A 17,984-nucleotide genomic window follows, 5' to 3' on the forward strand; every position below is an offset into this window, starting at 1 on the left:
ACACTTGTATATACCCCATCTGCTCAAATTACCTTTTGTTTCAGGATTTTGTTAAATGAGATAGATACAATTTCCTCAGGTCTGGTCAGCGCTTCCCAAGAAGTAACCATTTACCTCTGCTCCAAATTAGACATCCAGGTCTGGTGCAGCCCATGTCAATATTTATTTGAAGAATAGCCACCATATTTTCCCTGCATGTTTAAATCCAGAGAAAAGTTTCTTCTTCCATAACTTATATCCTGGTATCAAAACTAATTTCTTGCATCTCATGGCACTAAATTAATGCAGCTATTTTTGTTGTCATTCTCCTCTCTTCTTTCTCCAGAGTTCTTATAATCTGTTTCAAGCTTAATAAGCCTATGCTCTTCCCTGCTCATATTTTTCTGCTCTCATAAAACAGACTTTCTGTCCATTTCAAATAACCTTTTGTTGCCATTATTTTAATACACTTTTCTTTTTCTTTTCCATTTTGTACAACAGGGGCATTGTGTTAGCTGTTTCAGTAGTTCTAAATGCCCTCCAGGGACAAAACCAAAGGTAATACATTAAAATCTTGCATTTAAGCAGACTCTTCTACTCTTCTCTCTACTTAAACACAAGCAAACTAGAATAAGTTGCTTTGAAAAAATAAGAGAACCCTCAACAGTGAAACCACAGTTAAATGATGCCATAAAGCCTCCGGGACAAAGCCGTCCCTGGGCAAACACCCAGACACTGGTGGTGGGGGGACGCTTGCCGGTCTCAGTCAGCATCCACTGTAGCAAGTACTTTGACTTTGGAGCAACCCCTTTATCCTCATTAATGGTGCTCAGCAAGCTGGGAATCAAAGAGAAGGTGGGGGGCCTCACACTCTTCACACATCACATTTTGATTCAATGTACATCAAAACCTGTGATTTAAAGAGGAAAAAAACCCAAACCTCCACATAGCACTCATCTTCTTGTGTTTTTACCCCCCTCTCTGCGCTGGCATGTGCAATGCCCAGGAAGGGATCCGCTTGTGCACGTACGAGTCCTATGGGCTGCAGAGGACCGGCTGCCGTACGAACTGCTCCGTGGTCATCCAGACGGCCAAGTGCTGCAAGGGCTACTTCGGGCCAGACTGCCAAGGTAGGACACAAGGATGGACAGACACACACACACCCCCCCACACACACTCTGCTGCCGGCAGCCTCTGGCCTTCCTAAGCACAGCTGCATAGCGCCCAGCAGGCTGAATTGAGAGCGCTGGGATAGGGGGCATGAGAAGAGACTGGCCGCAAGATGGGGGAGCTCTGTTGCAACAGCTGAAACAAACAGAAAGCATTATTGCTTTTCCGCTCCAGATAATCTCTTTTTCACATTTACAGCAAGTTTTAAACTCCATGCTAGTAGCAAAGGGAATGCTATAGAAAGTAGACTGCTCTGCTGTAACCAAACCTAGCGAGTCTTAACCAGTCACCAGCTGAAAGTCCTTTCAACACAAAAACAGACATCAGGCTCATGGCAGGACACACCAGAGACACAAAGTACAACTCCTCAGCCACCTGCAAGCACACACACCACTGGTGCAAGCTCAGAAATTGTAGCTTTAAGCAGATGTGAGACAGTTTGGGAAGCTTTATCTCCAGCTGTTTGTTAGCAGATACTAATGAACGGTGTGCTCCTTCACCTGCCAGCTCCGCAGGGGAACAGTACAGAGGGTCTCACCAGGGCACATAAGGTCAGAATCCAGGTTAGGATATCTGCTGGCAGACAGCTCCCGGGACACGTAGCCTTGCCAGCTCACTCTGTCTGGATTTCACAGACACATGGGGGTCCCAAGCCATTTTGGGCAGCCCAGCCTCAGCTGCCCTTTGGGCTCACCAGCACATGGAGGTGCACAAGCAAGGATGGATTTGGGCTGGGGCTGGGCAGTGCCATTCACTGATGGGTCTGAATGAGCAAGCACCCAGAGCCAGGGCTGGAAGAGTCCACACCTTCCCGACAAGAGTTGCAAAAGTATGTTAAGGAATTCGGGGCAGGAGGCTTGCAATTGCAAGCGTCACAGCTGCTTTTACACACCCCAATAGACACGTGTTTACAGGCCTTTCCCTGTTCAAGGATTTTTACAGAACAATAAATAACAAACAGTGACAACAAATAAATATGCACTTGAGCTAAACAGCCACTTGTTTTTTGTTTTTTTTTAAACAACAAAAAAAACCCTTTCAGCTTGCCCAGGGGGCCCAGAGACCCCGTGCAATAACCATGGCTCCTGCGACGACGGGTACGCCGGGACAGGAGAGTGCCACTGCCACAGCGGCTTCAACGGGACTTCGTGCGAGCTGTGTTTGCCAGGCAGATACGGATCCAGCTGCAGGCGTATGTTTAAGTTACCTTTCCATATCATTGCCCGTGTCAAGCCTAAACTATTTTGTCAGCGATGAGTTTTTAAGTAAACCAAGAAACACTTCCCACTCTCAACACCAACATTTTTCCCAAGTGCGTCCTCATACGGAGGGAAGGCACAACATCTCAGAAGGAAGGAAGAAAAGGCAGGGGGAGCGGAGACTTACATAGCTTTCTCTGCAGGGCTCTTCCTATTCTTGTAGGGTACATAAGTAACAGGCAACAGAGACAGAACCTCCATCAACAAGTGTTTTCAACTACAGCCTTCTCCCCCATTCCCATAAAAGACAAGACAGCATTTTAGCAATGCTGTTCCTCAATGATTGCAGGAGGCCAAGGCCATGCACTGCTTTTGCAGAAGAGAAGAAAAAGGACAGAGATGAAGGCAGTTTGTGAAAAGGGATGGCAGCCAAGAAACTGCTCATATAACCCACTTCACTGTGGTTTTAAGTGTAAACTAGGTGGAACCAGGATCAATATTACCTTTTAAACTTAAATGCTTCCCCAACATAAAGCCTTCAGATGCAAAGCTACAATATTAATGCTTCCATCCTAACTGTGTGCACCTGTAGTACTCATGAGGCACCTACAATGGAGGATTATAGGCTAGATACCCTTGCAGTATAGGCAAGACACCAGACTTAGACACCAACACTCAGGATTATGCTTACCTACAGTTTATCCATTTTATAGTACACCATAGCATAAACTGTATGAGCTGTTCATCTGAAACCCAGATTGTGGTATTCTAACAGAAAAGTTTTATAGCCACTTCTTTTTAATGTATATTTATATCAACCAAAAATTAGGTAACAAGGCTAAATGAAATAAAGCCAGAGGATGAAACTCCTTTTCAGCAGGATCAGGTTTTCAGAGAATCAGTTCCCCCAAACCCACATCATTTTCCTCTTTAAACAACAATATTTCAGGAAGACAGATAAGGCAAGAAAGGGTGCTACTTCATTACGTTATAAAACAGAGAGCCATCAATAATTCCTTAAGGAGGACTCAGCACATAAGTTATTGCAGGGCCCAAAGAGAGGGGGGAAAAAAACATCACCCATAGATTAAATCAGCCCCTCATGCTTCAGTTTGCAGGGCACAAGGGGTAACACCCACATATAAGAGGAAGAAAAGGAATACAGAAGCTTTTAGCCATAAAAATATCTAAAAACCTAAAAAACACATCCCAGGTAACTTGCCCAGGTTTTACAGCAAAGCTCACTAACCTCATATTTGGTTTCCTTACTCAGACAGACCTTCTCCCAGGCAGCAACCACACACTCTCTCTCTGTGTACACTTCTCTCTGGCTAAAAGGCTTCCCCACAGCTAGCAGGTGCTGCACATTAGGACCTGATCAGGCTAGGTCTTCAGCTCAGCCATTAACTCCTTCCTGCCATAGCCCTTTGTAAAATTTGCTACTCTGCTACAATGCAGATCAAGACCCATTTTCATTTCCAGAGGTGCATTGAACTAATGCCAGTTATAAAATCATAGGACCACAGGATAATTCAGGTTGGAAGGGGCCTCAGGAGGTCTCTAGTCCAACCCTCTACTCAAAGCAGGGTCAGCCCTGAGCTCAAGCCAGGCTGGTCAGGATTTATCTTGTTGGGGCTTGCAGACCTCCCAGGATGGAGACTGCCCAACCACTCTGAGAAGTCTGGTCCACTGCTTGACTGGCCCCATGGTGAAAAAACATGAAGTTAGATTTATCTGAATAATTGCTAAAAAATACTGTATCTAAACTGACAGTATAGGTGATGTTTCTGTAGGGAAAGATTTTCCCCTTTCCCAATGGCAGCTCTGTAAGTGATCCCTCTGCATTCCTTTTGCAGCCTGCGAATGCAAGACTAACGGGGAGTGTGACGAAGGATATTCAGGAACGGGACGATGCTTCTGTGAAACAGGATGGACTGGCCAGCTGTGTGAAACCAAGCTAGGTCTCTGCCTCCTCTCACTGGACTCCGTCACATGGAGCCACGGGTTAAAGCGCTTGCAATTTAACAGAGGGTTTGCATAGAGGAGAGAGAGAAAGGGTTAATAACGCCAGAAGCCCTCAAAGGAGACTAAGGGACTCCTCTGGACTGAGAAAAGTCCCTTCACCCCCCTGTCTCCTCCTTTGTGAAATGGGAATATGAGTGCCTACCTCCCCTGTGGAGCGGCTCTGGGCTGTATGAGGGAAGGTATCAACTGTGAGCTAAGCAGTCAAAAAAAATATTCTTACAGGTTTTCCAGTTAGCAAGACTGATACGAGGGCTTTTCTTTCTGCATAAAAAAGGGCATTGCAATATAAATAGCACTTTCATCCCAGCTGTTCTGCCTTCCCCACAGCTCTGCCCCCAGTGTGTTCCCCGAGCTGCTCTGCCAACGCTGTCTGCATGGAGAACAACACGTGCCAGTGCAAGCCATTTTACAACGGGGACGGGCTGACGTGCACAGGTGAGCTCCCTCTCCCATTCACAGCCTGCTACGAGAAAGCAGGATGTCCCCTCTCGCACCTGCACGCAGTTACCCTCTCCTATGAAATGTTGCCTATCAAACCTAACAGCTTCCATAGTGCAGCAGGTGAAACAAATTTAGGATATATAAAGATCAGGTTTTTTTCTGAAGCAAGTGGCTGGTTTCATCAGGTTTTACCGAATAGGAGTATGAGCAAGAAGTGTGCTTCAATCAGGTTTTGGAGACAGCAGGGTTTTTAGCAGTGTTTCACTTACAGGATTTTTCTTTGATGATCTTAGGCGAGGCAGGACCCCAGTAACATCGCTGCAGAAACAGTCATTCTTTCTGAGCCAGGTGTCTCGTGTCCTCTAAAGTCACTCTGGCCAGAGCAGAGTCCCCAAAAAAGCAGCTTTCTTGGGCTGCCAAAGGTGAAGGAGAATCTTGGGGGGGGGGGGGGGGGAGGCGAGGCGCGGAGAGTGTCTCTTAAATCGAGGACATCCTGAAAAGGGCTTCAGGGCCCTGAAGGGTAGCCTTCACACAAGTTCAGGAATGCCTCAGGAAACTCAGTTTTTGTCCCAAAACAAGTGTTTTTTAAGGCCCATTTTTAGTGGGCCTTAAAAATCTGGAGGTGGTTTGTCTTTGTGAAGAACGTCCTCTTTAAAAGCAGACTTTACTCACCTGTTTTCTTTTCCCCCATGCAGCTGCAGACCTTTGCAAACAAAACAACGGTGGGTGCCACAAGGCAGCCGAATGCACGCAGCTCGGGGTGAAAGTCTACTGTACCTGCCAGAAAGGATACAAAGGCGATGGCTTTACATGCCTTCCAATAAATCCTTGCGCCGATGGGTTCAACGGAGGCTGCCACGAGCATGCCATTTGCACTGTCATAGGACCTGTAAGTTGAATGATTTCAGTCAGCCCCAGGGAGGTCTGAGGCATTTCTTCCTGGTGCCAGCAGAAGTCCTTTCTCTGGCTGGATCACACTCCGTACCTCTCAAAGTCCCTGTTTTCCAAAACAACCTTTACATAGCTCCAGCCTACTTTCCACACCAGTTTGGTATCCTTTCAGCTGAGGGGTGAGCAACAGTTTGACATCTTTTCTCTAGGGAAAGGGGTACTACAGCAGATTGGATATTTTGCATGTCTAATTTTTCTGTCCTCTTCTTAGCTCTCCCTAACTGGATATCCCTATTTGCAATAGGAGTTTATTGGATTGAAACGGAATATATTTTGGTAGCTAAACGTAGGGACAGCTGGGAGAATAATGTCACTTGTTCACTGGCCAAATTCAGCTTGAAAAGCTCTCCAGCCACATGACACAAATTCCTTGGCCCAAACGGTCAATGTTGTTGAGGAAGACTTGTGCCAGTGACTTGATCCAGCGTTTGTCCTGGTGCTTTCAGGATCACCTGTCCATCCCATTTTGGTGGCTTGCCTGATGTGTCTTCCAGGAGCTATTTAGAGAATCCTTGTCGCTAATCCATTCCAGCTGCCAACCATCACAATCCCTGGATGTCTCCAGCTCCTGCTTGGTTTACAGTTCTCAATTTATTACTATCAGTGGACTGCTAAATTCCTTTCATGCTCCCATGCCCAGTCATTTAAATATCATTTTGATAGGTTTGCCATCCATTTTTGTTAATTACATGTCATATAATTCTCCAATGCATGTTATTAACTTTGTGGATGGAATTATGCTTTGGTATTAATTCAGCAAAGCACCCAAGCACATGTGGAAATGTTTTGCTTCGAAGAATAAATGTCACCATCAGAGTTTGTGGTCTGTTGAATCACAGTTGTTAGTAGCAACTTTCCTATTTGTCCATTCTTGGCTATTATCAAGTGAAATTTTTCCAACAGTTCAGAATGTTGCTTGAAATACCACTTTTACGTCAGCTAAGTACTCGGCTTGGCCTTTTTTATTCTCTCTCTGACCAGGACAAACGCAAGTGCGAATGTAAAAGTAACTACATCGGTGACGGGCTGAACTGCTCGGTGATGCAGCTTCCTCTCGACCGCTGCTTGCAAGACAACGGGCAGTGCCACCCCGACGCTGACTGTGCTGATCTCCACTTCCAAGGTGAGGATGGCACACCGTGCACGCCATGGGGCAGGGACATCATCGTCCCTGTCCCGCCGCAGTGAAGCCTGTGGCCAAGTTCTTTGTGTCTGTAAGCTCACCCAGTCCTTTACCTATATCCTCTTGAAACAATGAGATTTAAGCACGATTGAAATTAGAACGTGTGCTTAAATACTTTGCGATGCCGGATTTATGAAGCAACAGATGAGGGCATTCCAGGTAGGAATATTACCCGTAAGGGATCAATCTGTCCTAACTACATTTTAACAAAATTCACAGGTAATTGCATGGCACAGTTGACTGCACGGAAACCCCCTCAGGAAGAGCTGGTTCTTCTCTCTCTTTGCAGATACCACGGTTGGAGTTTTCCATTTACGGTCCCCACGAGGGCAGTACAAAATGACTTACGAGAAGGCAAAGGAGGCCTGTGCCAATGAGTCAGCCACCATCGCTACGTATAACCAGCTGCTGTACGCGCAGAAGGTGAGGTAGCCTCACTGCCGGAGGAGATCCCCACAGCAGACCTAGCCACAGCATAAATGGGGAGGGAAGAGCAAGGGGGCTGCTCTGTGCTAATAAGCTTCATTTTCCCTCCTTTCCTTCCCCTGTGCCTCAGGGAGCAGTTTTTAGACTGTTTATTGGTTTCACGCCTGCTCATATAGCACTGAAACCAGTTGCCAAGTTCTTGTTTCCAGTGATCCTGGGGTGAGACGGTAAAGTCACTTACAGAGTGTTTTCATGGGGGTTTTAATTATTAACACTTCTTAAAGGAATGTACACTTCAGAATTATGCTTAGATTGATTTTTTTTTTTTAATGTAAGGCTCCAGGAATCTTTTCCTCAAAGGCTGTTAATTTAGCAGAGCCATTTCCATATTCTTTTCCTTAAGTATGTTATAGAGAACACATGACTGACATCAGTGGGATGGGCATCACATCTTGGGTTTGTAAACCTTGATTTAGAAGAGTGGGTCAGACTGGCTGTACCTTTCTGGCTCCTTCCCATCTGCAGAAGGAAGAAAGATGCTTACTGTTTAGAGACACCTTTAGCAAAATGTGAGGCTGGATCACGGCCAGAACGTAAACCTCCTCCTGCTGCCTGAGGAGATTCAGATTGCAACCGGAGCTGCATGTCCCCTGCACCTCGTAGTCTAAATCAAAGTTGGCAGTGGGGCTGGCTCCAGTGCTCCTGGGGATTTATTTTCTGTGTTGAGCTGGTTTGTCAGCCCTTCCCATGACAAAAGGTGGGCTGGCACATGATGGGATTGCACGTCCCCCTTTGGCTTTCACACCCACCTCTGATCCTGCCTGGCTATGGGCTCAGGGAAGCTTTTCCCAGGAAAGGCTCCCTTGGCCCATATGGGAAGCCACTGACTTTCGGGGGGGCCCCCTCTCTGCATCCCCTTGGCCCCGAGCTCAGCACAGGGCAGGCTGCAGGACAGATGGACAGAGCCTGCTCAGACCCTCAGAAAGAGGGCTGGCGGGTTGGGTGCTGCCTGAGGGCCCCGGGAGGAATCATCCATTTGCTCTACGGCACCCCAGCCCCACCACCCAGCTCTTCCCCCAATGTTTTTTCCTTATGGCCCTGCCGGCTGCAGGCGAGGTACCACCTGTGCGCTGCTGGCTGGCTAGATGGTGAAAGAGTGGGCTACCCAACTGCCTTCTCCTCCCCAAACTGCGGGTCTGGGTACGTCGGCATCGTGGACTATGGGAGAAGAGCCAACTTGAGTGAAACCTGGGATGTCTTCTGCTACAGGGAGAAAGGTAAGAAGGTCCTTTGCTGCATCCCTCTGCACAAAGGGGAGCAGCAGCCCAGATTTTGGTTCCTTTGGTCGGCCACAGGCTGCTAGATAACGCTGCAAGAGACTCTGCCTCTTTTTAACTGTAAAAAAAAAAAATCTGTTGCCTGCAAGTTGTTTTTCAGGCACAGGACAGCCTGCTAGCAAAGGGCATTTGCCCACATGGCTATCTGTGTTTGTACCTTCCAGAGGTGAACTGTACCTGCAAGCCAGGCTACGTGGGGGATGGCTTCTCCTGCAGTGGGAACTTGCTGGAAGTGCTGACGTCCTTCCCAACGCTGACAAACTTCTTGTCGGTATGGCCCGCAGCTGGCGCGCGGCTCCGTCGGGTGAGCGGAGCGAAGCAGGCTCCGCCACTGCGTTGTATCTCAATGTTTGCTTTACTAGCAGGTAACACCACCACACCAGCAAAGCAAGGGTGGAGTGGTCTAAATCTGCACTGTCAAAATCGGAACTTAGTTGCTGCTTTTTTAATTACTTGCTCCAAAGAGATTTTGGATTTTTTAAAACTCATTTGGAAATTAAATGCTACTGCAGCTTTAGCTTAAAGAGGATTCTGTGATTCTGTGCACAACTGCTCCTGGCTTTCTAAGCATCCCAAGGAGTGTCGGGCTTTTTTGTGATTTTATTGAATTGCTGCTGGGGAAAAAGGCATAGCATTAAAAGGGTCCCTTTCTTGCCACTACTCAGAAAGGCATTATGTGTGTAAGGAGCCTCACAGAGACAACAAGGGCCCAACTCCTGCAAGTCAGTTTAAGATGTGCTCACCAAATCAGCAGTTAAAACTGGGTTTTGAATACAAACTCCTTCCATAATGTCACTCCAGAGTTGCTTTGTGGCTATTAATAGAAAGCTGCTTTGTTGTTATTTATACAGTCTCATCTTTTCAGCTCCCTGCGCCGGAGCACGCGATTGCTCTTTAGTAAAGCTGGGTTTTGTTTCCACTTAGGACATCATGGCTTACTCCAACAGCTCTAGGAAGGGGAGAGAGTTCCTGCGGTACCTCACGGACCTGTCAGTGCATGCCACCCTCTTTGCTCCAAACAATAGCGGGTTAAGGGAAAATGAGGTCAGGGTTTTTTCGTTTTTCCTTCCTCGTTGTAATAAGACTTTTTAAAGAGCCATTATGAGTTTCTGTATCCTGGTGAAATTTAAGTTTAAAAAAAAAAAAAAATCTTAGTGTGACATGACTTCTGTGTAACCTCACATAGTTTAAACTGTGCTTCTGAAAGAGGTGCGTTCATCATTTCCATTTCTTTTCCATAGTTAGGAGTATAAGGTTATCCAGTGTTCAAGTCACTACAGAGACTTTTCCATCAGGGATTTTAGTTACCTTTAGTTATAAAGGAGTCTGCCTGAGATGAAGCTTATTAACATCACGCACAGTTATTTGAAGAAAGCAGTGCACAGCTTTGGTATTTCCCACAAATACATTAAAGGCATCTGTTCCTAGCTTCGTTTCTGTGCTTATCCCTTTTTTCCTTCCTTCCTTCCTTCAATCAAACATTGTCTCAAACAATTCACATGGGTTTATGCCCTGGCTTACCCCTTCAAGCTATTTGGAATATCTCGGAGGCTCGTCACTTCAGGTCGTCATACAAAAGAGTAAAATCCTTTGTCGCACCAGAATCAAGGCACTGCCTGCGGCAGGCAGCTGTCAGAGGCCAGCAGGGACAGCAGATCCCACTGTTCGCACCCAGATTTCCCAATAGCCTCCGCCCCATATTGCACTTGCTGCAGCATTAATAGCAAAGAGGGAAAAAGGTCACAGGCACTTAGCCTACTGGTAAATCCAGAGGATTAATGAGATCAGTCAACGTTCCTTGTATTTTGCTCTCATTTGCAGACGCTTGCCGGGCGAGACATCGAGTATCATTTATCTAATGCCAGCATAATGTTTTATGAGGACTTGACCAACGGAACCACTCTTCTAACTCGTCTAGGGGAAAAGCTCCTCATTACAAACACCAGGGGCCAGGAATATCACGCCCCCGCCACTGAACAGGTACCTTTTTAATAAATCTCCCATCTTTGTGCTTCCTCCCCCCATGCTATATCCTATAATCGGGTGACACATTGATCTGGAGAGCAATTCGGTAAGGTTACAGGGGGCAGCAATGAGAGGCTGACTTCAGAAGGCTCTTTCCCGCCGAGAGACTGCAGGACAGCAGCTGGCAAACTGCAAATTCACAAGTTTGCAAATGGCCAAGCTGACGGGCAGATCTCAAAGGAAGCTGTTCAGGTGGCCTGCAGGAACAGCAGGATGGGGATACGGGCTTGATTCAACCCTTCTCTCAGCCTGGCAGGATTACGGGAGATGGCAGCACGATAGGAGGAGAGATGAGAGCAGCAGCTTATCAGTAAAGAAAGGTGCTGGCATTTGTAAAGTTTCTTGGTCGCTTTCTGGGAGAGGCAGGAGATGCCAGCACAGCCTTGCTCAGAGCAAAAGCAGACAAAACAGTGGTTTGCATTTTTTGTTACTATTTCAGTGGTTTTTAAATGCAAAAATTTATATCCTTTTTGCAAATGGAAAGCATCCTTTGACATTTTAGGGGAACACGTCCTTTGAAAACATACCAAACTTCTCCTTTTTATTAAGAAAACACTCACTGCCCAAGCATTTCAACTGACCTCTGTGATAGGAACCTCTTAAGACCGAGGCTGGGACTCTGCTGTGGGTGATGCAGTATAGCTGAATCTGAAAATAAGGAACACTGCGTCTGCGGGCTTGCCATTAAAAAGCGCTCTAGAGAATGGCGCTGGACCCGAGGAAAGTTGAGTGCCCAACACGCCAACTGGGGGGGTAGATTTTCACAGACACCACCAAGAAGGACATAGGTGCTGCAGGAAGAGGTGCACAAATGACTCATCTGTTGCCTTTGCTCCCTTCCTCCTTCCCCTTTCAGGAGAAACTCCTTTGGCATGAGAATTACCATCTCTATTTTTAAAACCATGCTATACTGCAAACTTAGTAATTGCATTAATAAAGTATACCCACATGAGAGATCGGGTCCACCAGCACAAGGCTTACCTGTATCACTCATTAGCATGCCAGGAGCTCTTTTGGATCACTTTGATCTGATATTTGAGTTAGAAGAGATTCTCCTTAAAAAAATCCTCCTTTCTTCAAAAGCTGCCAAGGGGAGGCTCTGAGCCCATTAATACAAATCTTGCTCCTGCTGTTCAAAGCTGGTTGGAAATTTGTAGCTTTTCTTCCTCCCTGGAGGACCTAAGCAAGCCCCTGGTTCCCCCGGCTGCAGTAAAGCTCAGTGGGGTGCCAGGGAGGGAAGAAGAGGTGGCAGCAGCTTTCCACGCACCCTCCCGGCAGCCAAGCACCCCCTGGTCCCAGCACACCAGGTTGGAGGCCACGAGCTTTCCCCAGGACCCTGGCAGGGCAGCACAGGGGTGAGGGAGAGGGACGAGGACAGGGTGTGACTCCCACACCACTCTGCGCTGCCACCACAGCTGAGCCCCTTCGTCCCTGGGCACAGAAAATCGCCGTGTGCCCCAGCAGCAGCCCACCACCTCATGCCAGGGGCAAGAGCAGGCAGCAGCTCCCAGTTCAGCTCACCAAGGAGAAACCATTTTGCTAGGATGCAATTTAAAGCAGAGTTTGCAATAGCACAGACACCCATGAACCCATCCTCCCAAAACGCTGGAGAGACTCAGGATCGGCTCGCAGTAGTCAAGGACTCCCATTAGCAGCAGAGTCCAGAGAAACATTGGGGTGGCAGTGACTGATCCCATCCTTCTCCCTTCTCATATCCTGATGAGCTGCCAAATGGGACCACCTCCCAGCTCACTGATGCTAGGCCACCAAATAATCTGCAGGCAGCAGCTCCCCATCAGTGTGGACCCAGTTCTCTAGAGCAGGTAAACTCCATGCAAGTGGCACAAAACCTTTATTTCAAAAAAAAAAAAAAAAAAAAAAAAGAGAGAGACAAAGAAATGCCTGAAGGCAATATGCAGGTAATGATGTACAGGAGAGCCATGACCAGCCTGGGGCCATCCCAGGCTGATGTCCAGGGAGGCAGCGGTGTAAGCCCTCACGTGATTTTTCTCTGTGTGTCAGTAACTGAGGTGGGGAAATAGTCTCAAGGTTTATTTCAGTCCCAAAGGGAGAAGGGTCAAAGCTCAGCTCTCATCACTCTTTCTCCTGGCAGAGAGAGATCAGATATGTGGACAGAAGTGCTATTGTTGAGTGGGATATAATCGCTTCCAATGGGATAATCCACGTCATTTCAGAGCCTTTAAAGGCTCCGCCAGCACCTGTAAGTACATAGTGATTTTTTTTTTTTTTTTTGGGGGGGTGGTGGGAGGTGGCTGTGGCTTATATCATCCCAAACTCATTGCTGACATTCACATATTCCCAGTTTCCTTCCCATATATGCAGTTTCAGTTTAAAAGGTTACTTTGAAAGAAAATTAGAAGTTGAGAACAAGGTGCCAGTAAAGCTTGTTCAAAATGTTTCTGTCTGGACAAGTTCTTCCCACATTTATTTTATATAAATAAAATAAATTTTTTTGTAATGGAGGTTGGATAAAGCTCCATTTCAGCTCTTCCAAAAAGATCTTTCAAGCTTCTAAGGAAAATTTTTTACTCTTGGCTTTGCATTCATTCCTGTCCAAAACAACAAGGTGTTTTGAAAATAGATATTTTTTGCCTGCATGAATACCTGCAATGGGCCCAGTTACCCAATTATCTCTCCCATTAGAAAGGCCAAAGCAAACAGCGCATGGCAGAACAGCACAGTTCAGAAAGGGGAGCCGTCCTTTCCATGGAGGCAAGCCGAGTCAGCAGCTGCACTGCTTCAAGCTGGCATCAAAATGGTACAGGGCCCAGCAGGAGGGAGGCAGGAACATTGCTCTATTTGCTTCCCACCAGCAAAGGTTACTGCTTTGTATGAAAGGGAGGAAAAGCATTTTGTTCACCTGCAGCGCAACTGGGATGTTTCACAAAAGTGACCCCTGCTGCCCCTGGGAGAGGTGCGCAGTGAGCACCTTTTTTTCCAGTACAAAATGTTCTCCTTACTGAAGTTAAGCGTTCAGATGTGCAGCGTTAGCGCTCCCCAGCTCTGTTCCATGCAGGGTTCTCTGTGACAGCCCAACACAGGCTCCAGCTGACCTTGCAAGAAGACCCACCACTTACTTAATCTGAAGACCTTCCCTTTCGTCGCGGTAACTCATTTCTGATCCTTCTGTCCGTGCACTGGAGGGGCCTCGCTTATGTTTACAGCCCATCCACCCCAGCTCTGATTTCGGAAGTGGCTAACCAGCTGCCTCCTTGGTCCACAAGATTAATCCTATCAATACCGTATTTCTCACCTTCATTTTGTTCTGAGCAACCCTTTCTCCTTTACAAACCAGCCTTCTTGTTCTTAGAAGCTCAGTAATATGCTTGCACAATCTCAGTTCACAGAAATCCCTTGCAGCCTACAATTCTCACAAGTAGGAAATGACACACTTGGGTAAAAGCATACATTACTGCCTGAAAATGATTCAAAATAATAGGTAATTTCTGTCAGCCTACACCAGCATATTACAGCCTTTATAATACCTTTCGCATGCTAGAGGGCAACTAAATGTTTTCTAATATTTAGCTGTCCAGCTGCACCATGTAAATTACTTTGTTTTCTAAAAAGTAAATGAAGAGAGCATATCTATTAAGACAACAATGTGATTGTTTTTGCAGGGTAAGTTTAGTAATCAGTTTTCTAGACGGGAGGCTGCAGAGCTAGGGCATCACATGGAAAAGCAAGAGTAAGAGCATATGAATCTCCTACCCATTTCCAGACCCCTCCTCACCTCCCGGCTTGCCAGGAAAGAGCAGAGCGCTTTGGAAGGACTGCAGCCTGAGTGGCTGCGTGCCCTGGGATCCCTCAAACTTATCATCACCCCAAAACTGCCGGTCACCTTCATATCAGTCTATCAGGCCACAGAGCTGCAGAAGGCAAACCAAAGTCAGGGTCTGAAGGCTTTTCTCCCCCTGAGATTAAATCCAGATCACGTATGAATTTCTTTCAGTCCTTCACCTACAAATTTATTAAAACATTTATGAAATATTATATACAGTTACTTGGATTGGCACTTCACCTGCTTGACTGAAGGATGATTTCAGGTTAAAGGCATTGCACGTTTTGGGGCAAAATGACCTACAGAAGGCAGGTGCTGGGCCACTGGCGGAGCCCAGCCCTGCGCACCCTCTGCACAGGCTGGCCGTCCCTCTAACCAGCGATGAGATGGGCCACGTCTCAGGTGCGGTTTGGTTCGAGCCCTGGTAAGCAGGGCTCAGAGGATGGCATGGCTGCTGATAGCTGGCAATAACCAACACCTCCCCAGCGCACAAAGCGGTGGGGAATAAGCTTGAACCCATGCAGAGCCCTCTAAGGTTTGTAGAACAGGTTTCCAAAGCTGCTTAAGGGAATTTGGTACCCACTTCTCCTCCTCAGCCCAGTGAGGTTTCAGGCTCAACATAGCCTCTATTGCTACTTTAAAAAACCTGACCAGAAAAGATCACTTAGGCATGCTCTGTAACTTCAAAAACATAAACAAGATGAAGCTGTACTGCAGCCAGTGTCCAGTACCCTGAAAAAATTTAATTTGTAGTTACTATCAAAAGGCCATATTTAACTGTCTCTAGGGATCACGCACCAGGAAACTCGAGCATGAAAGCAGTTCAGGACTAGGGCATATCTCAAAGGGACACTGCATGTGCTCAGGTGCTGGAAGGTCACCAGTGCCCAACCCGTAGCTCACTCACCCTCTCTCTTTCTTCCAGGCTCCTCTCCATGCCAGTACTGGGACAGGAATATTCTTTGGCATCTGCCTGGTTACTGGAATTGTGGCTTTTATTGGCTATTCTTACCTCAGGTTCAGGAAGAGGAACACAAGCTTCCAGCACTTCAAGGTAGGTGGCAGACAGGAACGCGAAGCAGGGGGTCAGCACGACCCCAGACCCACCGCACCTCCCAGACTCACAGCCTCCAATTTCTCCTTGCATTTTATTAAGTTAGAAACATTCCCGATCACTTCCCACTTGAACCACTCAGACTAAGACATGGAGACAGCGGGGTAGGCTCACACACGTGTCTTGGGCGCAAGCTTCCATTTGCCTACGGCTGCCCCAGACCTCTCCCTCCAGGGTGCCCAACGGGCTCCTGCTCTCACAGACACTTCCAACACCAAGGACCGGCCAAAAGCTTATTCAACTGCACAGCGCCAGTGCAGAAGCCTTTGCCTCACCAGACAGCTCACCCCTAGGGAAGCAGGTAATTACAACCCCTGAAAGGGCACCTGTTCTCTTCCCCCTCCTCCGCAGCATTGCTAATGATTTTGCTGCTCTGGAGGTTGAAACGCTTGATAGGAAAAAGGCCAGATTCAAAAGACAAGCAAATTGAAATAATTGTCGGGATTGAAAAGTGCAAATTTTTATACTGATGCGCTCTCATGCTTGCTTTCTCTTAACTAACTTTGCTAGCCTCACATAGTATCATGATGACATGAAACCAGCCAGCAACAGCCAAGCTACTCAAGAGATGAGGGATGACAAGAAAGTGTTACAAAATACACAAAATTTAATCCAAAAGAAAGTCTACCTAGAAGTAAACAGAAATCCCTTCCTATTCTAGACCCTGCATAACGTGAATCGTCTTCTAGAAACAAAAACAGGAGCCATCAGCCAGGGGAAACGCTTGTGTTTCTATATAGTTGCAATGAGAGTGCTCAGGCAGGACCAAGCAGGGATCTTTTATCCCAGGCGCAATGCCAGGGCAACACTTCCTCTCCCATGCTTTGCTGAGGCTTTAAAATAATAAGGGAGAGAAATAAGGTAGCAGCGTTAAGCGACCTGAGAGAGTACAACCACCTAGGACACAGTTTGTGCCCAGAAACACTGATTTAGGGGATAAAGCCAGTTCAGTTACAACACTGCACCAGTCGGTAGTGAGGCTTAAGTGCCCCACTTAATGCACTGTTAGGAGGAGGATGGATTTTAAGCAGGTTTGTGTGATTTTATGTAGTCAAAAGATGACACTGACGTAACATCACTGGACAAGTCACAGTCTTCAAATATCACCAACCCCTCATTCGAAAGTTCTTCTGCACTGACTCCACCAGAACCTACTTATGATCTTTTCTCAGTAAGTGTTCATTTTGATTTGAGATTGAGACACAACTAAAATCATGGTAAGAGGGAATGACTTTATGAAAGGAAAATGTCTAGCTGGCAAAAAAAAGAAAAATTAGTCTGGGCAAACACCATTCAAGTTCCTGGCTTTCCTGTCTCACCACTGCTACAAATTGGGGCTGTGGTCTACAGATGTATCTCAATTCTACCTTCAAAGAGAGATGAATTAAATTGGACTTCAAATGCTACTGGATGCCAGTGACATGTCTATACAAACTTAAAAAGCCTTCCAAAACAAAGAAGTCTTCCCTTCTCTTTGCTGCAAATGCAGCTGAGTGCCATGCCAGCGCTCTGCTAAGAAACCTGAAATGCAACGGGAAGGGGGCTGGGAAACAAGGGAAGGAAAGATTGAGCAAAGCTAGAATACGTGAATAGCCTTGATGGTCCAGTTTAGCAAGACCCTCCTATACATGCAGAGTCTAAAATCAAAATAAACCTTTTTGCATCCAGTAAAAAGACTTGTCAGGTGCAAAAATGTCAGGTGCAAACTCTGCCATCTGTATGGACAAATTTGCCAAAAAGTTACTTTATTTCTTAATGCAACATTCAAGTCTGATTTTCTTTTTCTTCTATTTTATAGGATTCAGATGACCAGCAGCTTGTGATGAGTGGTCCTCATGATCAGAATTAAAGGCTGAATTTGGCATTAGTCAATTACAAAACATTTCTATTTACACTTACTGTGAAAAAACAGCACCTACGTGTTTCAGGGAATAAAATCTCACTACAAATTAAAAACCAAAAGAGCACAACTTTATTTAAGATGCAGTCTGTCGAGTTCACAGAGTTACCAACCTCAGAAGCGGTGGCTGTATCTGAGCAACATCAACTAAGAGTGCCAAATGCAAGACCGAGTCTCAACTTAACCTACCCAGAAGCAAACGGACACTTCTCAGTGAAGAGACTTTCACTAGCCTGCTATTTAACCGCTTTTATTCTTCTTCACAGACTTTAAAATGGCCTCAAACACACTGCTAAGTTGGCAAATATCCTAAATTTGCTAGTACTCCAGCTCTACACTTTTATTTTGGCTCAGTTACAACTACAACTGGCAAGTGTGAAACAGAACATGTGTTAAACCTGTATTTTTAAACCGAGGAGATTTTTTGCTAGC

At 46.4% G+C, this 17,984-nt stretch overlaps 1 protein-coding gene across 1 annotated transcript in view; it reads left to right on the forward strand.

Moving 5' to 3' along the window:
* STAB2 (stabilin 2) overlaps positions 1-17,501 on the forward strand; it is a gene marked incomplete at both ends in the record, with an annotated part of 87,095 nt that extends 69,594 nt beyond the window's left edge. The window contains 16 exons of the mRNA XM_082311375.1: positions 481-537; positions 986-1,109; positions 2,192-2,341; positions 4,205-4,309; positions 4,701-4,808; positions 5,510-5,703; positions 6,747-6,888; positions 7,238-7,371; positions 8,486-8,651; positions 8,876-8,982; positions 9,636-9,755; positions 10,533-10,691; positions 12,850-12,957; positions 15,464-15,592; positions 16,704-16,823; positions 17,451-17,501. Coding sequence (XP_082167501.1) covers positions 481-537; positions 986-1,109; positions 2,192-2,341; positions 4,205-4,309; positions 4,701-4,808; positions 5,510-5,703; positions 6,747-6,888; positions 7,238-7,371; positions 8,486-8,651; positions 8,876-8,982; positions 9,636-9,755; positions 10,533-10,691; positions 12,850-12,957; positions 15,464-15,592; positions 16,704-16,823; positions 17,451-17,501 — 1,974 coding nt within the window. The remainder of the gene's footprint in view (positions 1-480; positions 538-985; positions 1,110-2,191; positions 2,342-4,204; positions 4,310-4,700; positions 4,809-5,509; positions 5,704-6,746; positions 6,889-7,237; positions 7,372-8,485; positions 8,652-8,875; positions 8,983-9,635; positions 9,756-10,532; positions 10,692-12,849; positions 12,958-15,463; positions 15,593-16,703; positions 16,824-17,450) is intronic.
* Positions 17,502-17,984: the final 483 nt, after the last annotated feature.

This window comes from Platalea leucorodia, assembly GCF_965183815.1.
Source record: "Platalea leucorodia genome assembly, chromosome: 4".
Taxonomy (NCBI): Eukaryota; Metazoa; Chordata; class Aves; order Pelecaniformes; family Threskiornithidae; genus Platalea; species Platalea leucorodia.